The sequence below is a fragment of the Schistocerca serialis genome, chromosome 9 (genome assembly GCF_023864345.2).
Source record: "Schistocerca serialis cubense isolate TAMUIC-IGC-003099 chromosome 9, iqSchSeri2.2, whole genome shotgun sequence".
In the NCBI taxonomy this organism is placed as follows: domain Eukaryota; kingdom Metazoa; phylum Arthropoda; class Insecta; order Orthoptera; family Acrididae; genus Schistocerca; species Schistocerca serialis.
In genome coordinates, this window is record NC_064646.1 from 319,865,897 (window position 1) to 319,876,591 (window position 10,695).

Genomic DNA, 10,695 nt, shown 5'->3' on the forward strand with positions numbered 1-10,695 from the left:
CATAGTTTGACACTTCTTCCTCATCTCCATGCCAGTAGAAGCTTAATTCCCCACACAGAAAGTTTTATTTATCTTTTTCAATCAGCTTCTGATGTCTACCTTGTTTTGTCCATCATGTTTACTCTTTTATTCTAGACTGCTGTCACTATCTTGACTGTATTCTGCAATGTTGGTATCCTAAACCTTTATTATTCTTTCCATTACTCTTACTGATTTTGGTGGTCACCATCCTCAACTCTAGTGCTGTGCAAAGTTGGCTGTCATCTTAATATTTCTTGTAGTGTTTCTTCACATTTATCCTAAAATTAGCACTGACCTTCTGAAAATATTAATTACTTTCTTTGTCCAACAACAGTGGACAGTTACTCTGAAGCCAGTCTTGTCTTTCTTGATTTTGCATTTTTATTGTTTCCACTTAGTTTACCTGGATATTGTTGGTTCATTGCCTGTCTCTGCTATTTGTTGCAATTTTTTTCTGGGTTTTGAACATAGCATCACATTGCATTTTCATTTTTAAAAAAATTTTCTAATTTTTTCAGGACTGTGTAATTATGTGATAAATATCGGGAATTAATTATTGCTGAGCTTTTTAGCTCGAACTTTGATGACCTCCGTATTCTTTGTTATTTTCTTCTTTATTATCTCCAACTCTTCTGCTGACCTACCCTCCACCACTTCCACTTACGTTAGTATATTGGTCACTACCACCAGAAAATTTTAAACTGTCTCATTATTTCTTTATTTATCACTATATTATTTACTGTAGAAACTTTATTTTTAACCTGCTACTATGATCTGAATCTATATCTGCACCTGATTATGTTTTACATTGCAGTATTTGTACCTAAGCATCTAAATGCTATAGAGTCCTGCTGATATCTTCCCATGTCTCATGAGCGTTTTTGTCCATGTACACTATCAATCTCTTGTGATTATGGATAATAGTATTCCAGGATGTATATGACCCAGGATATCTGGGAAAGCGCAGGAATTCTTTCATTTGGGAGAAATCTGGGAAAAAACTTAGAATATTTTATAATTCTGAGAATTTTTCATTGTTTTAGTTTTCAATCAAATTTTTTGTAATGTTGACTGGCAAGAACTGATGCTACTCGAACAAAGAATTTTGCTTTAGCCCACTGCTGCAGAATAAATCTGCAGCAATATACATAAATAAGAGAACAATGCCAAAATAGAACTGTAAGTTCCAAAGATGATGCAATCTTTAAAACAGCGAAACATGTTGCACACGGAAGCATTTGCTGACAGCAAAATGTGCCAAAGAATATGCTGTACTTTGTAACAACAAGTTGCTTTCAGTGAGCATCACATTAAGACTGTTTTCATTTCTAAAAGGTCTCAGGAAAATATTGTGTATGATGCTGTGAGAAGCATTACTTTCCACACAAATTTCCTTTTACACAAGATGAATTATGTTTCTTGTGAGACTGCAATGAATTTCTTAAATCAGATCATTTGACTCTCATTCAAACTTAACATTTTGAGAACCAGCCACTTAGAAGCATTTCAGGCCCAGAAGACTGGACATTTATGCCCTTATTTAAAATTTTACTGGTGCATTTGTGTGTAATATATCTTAAAGAGTAACATGCTAAGAAATACCAAACTTCAAAGTTAGTTTTCCGTATTTATATTAGTTCTTTCATATATTACAAATTATGCAGTAATGACATCAAAATGTATAATTATCTTCCAAAAAAAGTGAGAGATGAGTTCTTGAGCAGTTTGGGAAAATGTCAAAGTGCTTGAAATGACATGTATTCGGCCAGGTAAGCCACAAAATGTTCAATGCACAGCAGTGAAATGTATAATCTTGCTTGTCAGAAATATTCAGCTGCTGTGATTTAAGCTGTGCTCTTAAGATCCTGCTTAACCGCACGCTCAAGAAAAACGGTAAAAAAATTTTGACAGACAATATTATATCTAAAAGCTTTGCCTTTCTTGTAGTTAGAGTATGTGTATATTAATTTCAACCATTAACTTTTCCTATTTGTGTGTTTGTGCTACTTAAGTGATGTTGCTATTGGCTGACTACGTATCATGACCTATGCTTTGAATATCTGCTGTCATAGCCTAGTGGAATCACTTAACCAGAGCCATGATTGGCTGACAGGACTGCATCTTATGCTTCGGAAGCTACTTAGGTGTGTTTTGTGCAATTCATATGTATACATTTGTAATACGAAAATATTCAGTGTACATGTTGCTGCACATCAAAGACCTTTCCAGAGCACATTGTTTTTTGCTGGGTTTTGTTTCCTAAAGTGCCAAGAAATTCTACGCTGATGTATAAAACCTTTACCATTTAAACGATTGATAAGTTTACAGCAGTTAACATGGAAAAAATGTACTTTCACTCTCAGTGTAGTGTATTTTCATGCAGGAAAAAGTGTATTTTTAACAGGTAAATCTTCCCTCCCCCCTTCCTGTGCACTCTGTGTTCACAACCTCCAGCTACTTGTTGCTGATGAAAAGGACAGATCACTACTCATGACATACAGGAGGTGCCGAGTCACAGCTAGGCACAGTGAAAAAGAATACTAGAAATGTTCAGCTCTCGGACTATGTCCTTCATCAGAAGTTGAAAACACACACACACACACACACACACACACACACACACACACACACACACACACACACACACACACACACACACATACATTCATGTGCACATGGCCACTGTCATCTCCTATACCGTTAGTGTTATAAAGGTTATTTCTTATTTGGGTTTAAGGTTTAATTATTTTTTATTATCTTTAAAATAATCAATTTTTGACAATATAGTGTTATTGGAAGGATCAAAAATCTACTTGCCAAAAGGTGGCTGGAGCACACACATTAAAAAAAAAGTTTCATGTATCGAAGCTTTCAGAGTCAGTGGCTCCTTCTTCTGTCAGGTGGTTTGAAGGGGAAGGAAGAGTAGTGAAGGAAAAGGATTAGAGAGGTTTAGGAAAAGGGGCAGAGTTCAGAAAGTCACCCAGAGCCCCCAGGTCAGGGGAAACTTACTAGACAGGATGAGAAAGAAAGAAGACCAATGAAGCTGTATGTAGAGGTATCAGGCAGTTGGCACAGACCTTTACTAACATACCCATGTTGGTCAAGTATCACAGTAGTAAATCCTTCATCTGCTGGAAGGATGATGATGGAGTCCAGCTTTTAGAGAACGCTGAGCCTGGACATCTACAGAGGACAGGTTAGGGTCATATTTTAGAGACCAGAGGAAGGATTGTGGAGCTGTGCTAGATGTGAGGGATTCTTGGAAGGATTTTGAGGTAGTGGTGGTGGATCATGTTGCAATAGTGGTCAGAACTGTTCAAAGCAGGGTTCAATGTCAGGTTTGCTGTTAGAGAGGTTTTAGGATTGGGTTGCAAAGTGTTATTTCCAGTTACATTACATGTGAAGGAAAGTATGTTCTTCGCCAAAGCAGCATGATTAAATGCAGCTTTAGGGCTGAAAGTGAGACACTTAGATAATGCAACTGATTCAGGTGGGAGGAGAGGTTTAAACAAGTGGCTGAGAACACTGTACTTTTCTGATTGGTTCATGTGATTGAGTTGTTATCGGTCTGTGAGGCAGTGGTGAAGGGGATGTTGAGGAGGTTGGCCAAGCTCAATTTGTAGGAGAGGAATGATGGTTGATGGTGTGGCTGTTTAGGTAGCTGCAGAGGGACAGAAAGGGAAACAACCACTGTTCAGGTAGTTTAGGAGAAGGTGGGATAGCTTTGCAAGGTAAATCTGGCATGTTGTTGCAGTTAGCAGTTGGCTTGCTGGATAACACCATCCCAGGAAACATAAGGGGGCAGATAACTGCAGGATTTTGTAGAAGAAAAGTCTTGTGGATTGGAAATTGGCTGATGAGGCATATAGGTCACAAATTAGCCTGGTACGAGCAAGAGATTGCTGTTTTTGAAACAAACCTCGTGTAGAGTACGGTTGCATCCAGAAACCGTGTTGTTCAATGTTTGGCCTTTGGGAGTAACTCTAAGGGACATGCAGGTTTCAAAAGACAGAATATGGGGCCTTAGTTTTGATAGTGCCATAGCATGTTTTCAAAAAGAGCGACTGTAATATGTGATGGGATACATTGCGGTAAGAGAGAATGGTTTGGAGTGTTAGAAATGGTAGGGGTGGAAAAACACAGAAAACGGAAGAAAAGCTAGGAAAAACTCTTACGAAAATCATGAGAACAGAGAATTATTAACAAGAGGTAATGATTGGGCGAGAATTTCTTACTAAAATGGTGGCCTACGTCATACAAAAAAAGATTGGGAAAAAAAAAATCGATAGTGAGTCATGAAAAAGACAAACTTTTAAAAATATCAGTGAAAATGTAAACTATTTTTCTTGGTAAATAAGATAGTGTATGAGGCGGCAGTAAAAGTCGATCAAAGAGGTTTGGCAAAAAACAAATGCAAAAAAGCATTAAACTACTGCATATAAACGAGGTAAGTGGTGATTGGGAAAGAAATTAGATGTCAAATTTGCAAATAGATCGGTGTAAGACAGTCGACAGGACCCTGCAGTGTAATGAACTGTAAACAAACTATTATAGTCAAATTTGTAAATAACAATGGGTCCATCACGTGCATGGAAATCAGCACTAGAAAAGACGCAGGGCCAAAGTGTTGATTAATCTGCATGGTAAGATAAATAAAAGAGTGGGTATCACATAAGGTAGAAAGCAGATAAGTTTGTTCTACCCCTTTTCCTAAACTTTTTCCTTCACCCCCTCTTCCTTCCCCTTCAGCCAGAAGGAGCCATTGTCCCCGAAAGCTTGCATGCATAAAATCTTTTTTTATATGTGTGTTCTGCTGTCACTGCTTGGTGAGTGGATTTTTTACCTATCCAATTACATTATAATCCTGTACAATGATATTTGATGTTGGCTTCATTTCAAATCTAAGAATGCCCATTACTCAAAATAAGTAACTCTTGTCACCCCGCTTGTTACCATACTCCCTGATGAATAAGCACAATAATGGCATTAAATGTTGTGGTAAGTTGTTTTTACAACTTTATTTATTTGTTTGGTAAAGAAAGTTTTGAGGATCTTGTCCCAAATTGTGAAATGAAGTAAACAGAATGTGTGATAATGTTGCTGTATGGGTGCTAGTAAGTACTTACTATACCATCAACAAAATACTTTTTTATTCAACAAAAAAACTCAATCACAAGATTTTAGAAATGTTTGCATTTTCATTATGTGTTGCAGGAATCTCAAAACTTGGAGGAGGTATGCAGGGCACAAGAGAAGACACTCCAGCAGAAGGATGCAGAAATGGAAGTTCTGCAGAGACAGTTAACTGAACTGCAGAGGATAAGGGATATGATATATAATATTTCTGCAGGCAATATGAGACCAGAAGTTTGATTGCCACAAAAAATTCACACTTACTTCTGGGCAGAATTGAAAGAGAAATATGATAAGAAATATCATGCTAATGGGAAATACTTTGTTGTTCTGTTTTTAAAATATTGTATAAGAGCAACAATTATTTTTACTTCATTTTGCCAGTGCTACTTTTGTAGTTATTTTAAAGAGTCAAGATAAGTGTTTATTGCATAGTGTGAAACATAATGTTGTTTCTCTTACTTGCCTTATATGTGTGTGAGCACAATAGGTGTTAAAATATGCCTGTGAGACTATGAATGAATGATACTTCTTGCCACTCTTTGTGCCTTAGGAGAAAAAGTATCTCCACAGATATTTTGATTGGGGTGTCTTTGACTTCAAACATCACTGTCAACAATTTTCCAATTCCTTCTATCCATTGTGTTTGCATGATGTTGAATCCTGAATATTTTGTACAGTTGGTAATAACAGTATTAAAGTGTTATTTATTTTGTATAATTATATTTTTTTGTGTCTCCACATGATTTCAGTGTTTCAGTTAATACCTTGACAATCAAAATACAGGTCTGTAGTATAATAGTTACATATAAAAACTTCTGAGAATAATAGCATTATGTAGCAAGGAAGAGGAGTGCCTATTTGTGAAACACTCAAGTGGTAAAGATCAAAGTAGTGCTCATGGTCACACAAACCAAAGAGAAATGTTGACATATCTTCAGGTTTCAGAAATATGCAGTCAGTCACTTTCTAGACATATTGTTCTTAAAAATTTCAGGAAGATAGTCTCATTACTCAGTCCCATCCCTGAACTTTACCTGTAGAAAGACAGTAGTGTTTTAAATACACTGCAGTCAAGAACAGATTTTACTGTTGTGCATTAACCAGTACACCATATCGAATTGTATCATAACATGCTTGTATACATTCCTATTGCCTACTAAATTTAACAGCTTCTTGACATCAGTGATGTTAAAAATGTGTGTGCTGTGCATAAAAATACAAAAAATGTCACTTCAATTTACAAAATAAAAGTCAGCTGCTGGATTCAAAATGCAGTCAACAAAACCATTGTAGTTGTAGAGATATAAATTTACTACACCAACTGAAGATGGATGAAAGTCTGAAACATAAATTATGAATCCGTATAAAAGTGGCTGGTTGCTGCACCAGTTCGGGTGGCAAGCACCAAACTTGCTCAAATTACTCCTGTAGCAATTCTTACTTCTTTAGTCTGGAGTACTTCAGTAAATTACTTCCGTAGTGACTACTCTTTTAGTAAATGTTGGAAAGCTCAATCTTTATTTACTTCTTTAGTTGTAACTAACGCAGTAACGCCTTTTTACCAAAGAAGTATGCCATTTCTGCACACTACTGGCACAAGCATTACGTTACTTATCGGAAAATATTGATTGTCAGCAGACATTATTGCATCACGTTTCACATAATTTATGTTAATTGCTATAATTTTAGAAGCTAGAAAGGATTATTAAGTTGCATTATTAAAATTAGAAAATCTAAATGCTGTTGTACTAATTAATGATAAGATATGTGTATTATGAAAAAGAAACATGGTATTAATGGATGAATCGATTGTTGACCCCGCCATCTACAGCTATCAATGTCCGTTGTTGGTTGGTTTTTTTTTATTTATTTATTTTTATTTACACGTCAAGTTGTGTAGGACCGAATTGAGGAGCAAATCGTGTATGAACCCAAAAAAGTCAAGCCATAAGTTTAAGTTAACGCAATCAACAATATAGCATAAGAATCAGCTTAATTTTTCAAGGAAATCCTCAACAGAATAGAAGTAATGACCCTTTGAGGAAACTCTTCAGTTTTGATTCGAAAACTCGTGGATTACTGGTAAGATTTTTGAATTCTTGTGATACCTTATTGAATATGGATGTACCTGTATACTGCACACCTTTCTGCACAAGAGTTAAAGAAGTCCGATCCAAATGCAGGTTGTATTTCTGCTGAGTATTAACTGAGTGAAAGCTGCTTATTCTTGGGAATAAGCTGTTATTGTTAACGAGAAACAACAGGAAGGATAAGATGGGCAGTTCATGTGGCAAGAATGTAGGAGTCTGAGGTAATAAAGAAGATTCTCTTTGGTAATCCCGAAGGACAAAGAGGATTATGTCAACCTCAAGTAAGATGGCTGGATGGAGTCGAAGAAGACCCACAGAAGCTCGGATTTAGAAACTGGAAGAGGATAGCATGTGACTGTGATGGATGGCAGAAGCTTGTTGGGAAGGCAAAGGTTCATCCTGGACTGCAGCACCACAGAAGAAGACATAATTGTTCCACCAAATTAAATTGCAGCAAATTTCAGAGAACCATGGAAGGCAGGAACCAAGTGAACAGACACACAAATAATACTGACCTTTTCACATGAAGTGCTGTCCAGTCCAAACACACAAATTCTCAGTCAGTGAACAGATGGCCCAATCCACAATTACGGTGACTCCCAAGACCAATAATGGTGACAATTCCTCCAAGTCACACACTATCTCTCTTGGCACACAGGGCTTGTTTTTCAAACAGCTGGCTGCAGTAAGGTAGCATTGTACTCCAGGAGTAAGCTCTTACTAACTCCCGGCAGGCACAGAGGACTTCTTTTTCACACTGTCAGGGCAACAATAAGTCCAGAAAGACTAACTACAATCACACTGCCTATAAAGATGCCAGCAAATCAGACAAATAAGCAAGCCAAAGATTTCACTCAAGCCAGCATGGCTCAATTAGATTTTAGGAACCTTTCCGTAAGTCTACGGCTGGATAATTAGTATATGGTCATTTCCTTTTCTGATTCAGAAGGAGAGACTGATATGAAGACTGAAGTTCAAATTGCCGTTTTGCTAACTTGATTTAAATGTGTATCATTAGTAGCTCACATGCATGGCAAAGGCCATCTGATACAAAGTTTAGAATAGGAAGTAGAGGCTAAGTGTTACAAGAGTAATTCATTAACAACGAGTTAAAACTGAGAACTTAGAGGGTTGTCATGTGAATTTATTACTGTGTTTCATGAAAAATGTGGAGTTACCCAGCAATAAGAATGTAAATTAAAAATAATTAATCCAGGCCCATTTTCTAAACTACCATTCCTCTACTGATCACTCTTAGGGAATCACCTGTAATAGTAATTGCAAAGATCATCAATCAAGGTGTCATTAAACAGTCACAAAGTGTGTCTAACACACTGTTTTGGTAGTGGGGAAATCTGGGGGTGGGGTGCACTTAGTTCTCATTGCTAGAGAACTAAACCAGTTTATAGAAATGGAAAGAGATTGTCCCATTCCGATGAATAATCATATTTGAAGAGGCAAAGAACATAAGCTGTATGGATCAAATAGGAAGATACTGGCAAGTACATTTACACCCAGACTCTTCCTCTTTGAAGGAAGGTCTTAACAGTTCAGAGTGCTATTCTTTGGACTGAACATTTCAGTTGACATTTTTATCGGTGTGTTAAATTTAGCTCTTGGGGACCAACTTCTACAAAAACAAATCCTTTATGTAAATGATGTTCCCATAATAAATTGAACTCGGACAGAATGCATTTTGATGTTAAGGGAGATCTTACAGAAGCTAAAAGAAAAAGTAATCACAATAATCTTCCTTTGGAAAGCAGGAAATAAAATTTCTAGAACACATTATACATAACGAGAGAGCTAAGCCTGGTCCTCCAACATTGAAACAATTTCTGTGTCCTAGTCTAAAAGCAATTAGTCATTCCTCAGTGGTAGGGTTCTCCCAGAGATACTCGTCAAGAACTAATTTGACCAATTCCAAACTACTTCATTTATGAAAACTAAAATCTGTGTGGTGCTGGGGACAGGAGGAAGAAATATTTTTATTAATGTAAAAAGGGATTAATTAAATGCATCTATTTTATTTCATCATAATATCACTTGCTTCAGATCATGGCATTGTTTGTAAAACTTCCAAGGTGAGCTGCGTAATGAGGAACAGTTACACCAAGCAATTGCTTCGCCCAAGCTGTGTTTTAAATAAGCATAAGAAGCATTATTATGTGACAGAGAAAGAAGCCCTTATGATAGTGCGGGGTTTCCAGCAGTTTTGATGTTTATTAACAGACCTCATCAAGCTTTAACCTTTTTTTTTTTTTTTTTTATGAACAGCAGGTAATTACACCATAGACTCGTGCTCTTTCTTCAAGAGTTTGAATTTGAAATACAATACATAAAAGGTTCACAAAGCTTTACTTCCAATGCATTGTAATGCTACAAGTGGGAATGAATGATTTGGAAACAACTATGGGACCAGGTGCTAAATATCAATTTTATTTGTTAAATGTTGGTGCACTCAGTAAGAAGGTTAGCAACCTCCAGTCAGCTAAAGTGAGCCAGACATTGAAGGGTGGGAAGGTCTTAAACACTCAACTAGAACAATGGATAATATATGAAGATGTGCTTTATTGGAAAAACTCTAGTTGAGAAAGATTTTGGAAAATTTGCGTACTGGATTCGGTAACCACAAAACTGTAATGCCTTAAACACCTGATGAAACTTCATTTTAAAAAATATGCTAGAACAGTGAGAGTTATGTTAGATGTGCCAAAGGATAAAAGATTTTGCCCCACATGCTAAGTACAAATTGTACCCTATAACACCGAAAGGGTTGTGGGTCTTATTCGTGGTACATTTACTCAGTCCACAACTGCAGAAAGAAAGTGGAGTTACTTACATATTTGTTTTTATAGTGTATGTGCAAGTGCTGAATTAACCTTCGTTAAGTGAAGCTAGTGTTCATCATTCATCTAATTACACCTTCTTTACGTGACAATATAATAATACTTTCTCATTAAATACTTTGTCAAAATTTTGTCCAACACTCACTGTGACAGCTGGAATGCCCCTAGTGGGCATTAGAATCCAGACTGACCATGCGTGACTTAGTGCAGACTTAAGGATACATTATAAACTTCGATAATTCTGTGTGCATTTGCTTAAATATATATTTATTTTGCAGACACATGTAATTTCAGTGGTTTGCAAAGTTTGCTAATTTCTTTATTACTGTGATTATTGTAATCAACAGAGCAAGGGGCGGGTTAGAAACTACAACTCAGCAGATGATTGTGAATTTGTGTTCTACAGCAGACCAAACTGTTTGTATGTTTCTGGGTTATCGCATCAGTCCAGTTTTTGAGCAGGTACCTTACTTTATCATTTATGGGAAACAGTGCTGCGAAAGATTTAGTTGAAGGATTTGAGGCAGGTGCGCCATAATCTAAGCTAAATCAGAAAAGGGAAGTTGTACAGACTTATGAACTGCCTTCATGTCAGTAAG

The 10,695-nt window shown here is 36.6% G+C and overlaps 1 protein-coding gene across 1 annotated transcript in view; it reads left to right on the forward strand.

The window, feature by feature from the left end:
* Positions 1-5,879, forward strand: part of LOC126419074 (uncharacterized) — a 183,272-nt gene extending 177,393 nt beyond the window's left edge. The window contains exon 13 of the mRNA XM_050086159.1: positions 5,236-5,879. Coding sequence (XP_049942116.1) covers positions 5,236-5,394 — 159 coding nt within the window. The 3' untranslated portion in view covers positions 5,395-5,879. The remainder of the gene's footprint in view (positions 1-5,235) is intronic.
* Positions 5,880-10,695: the final 4,816 nt, after the last annotated feature.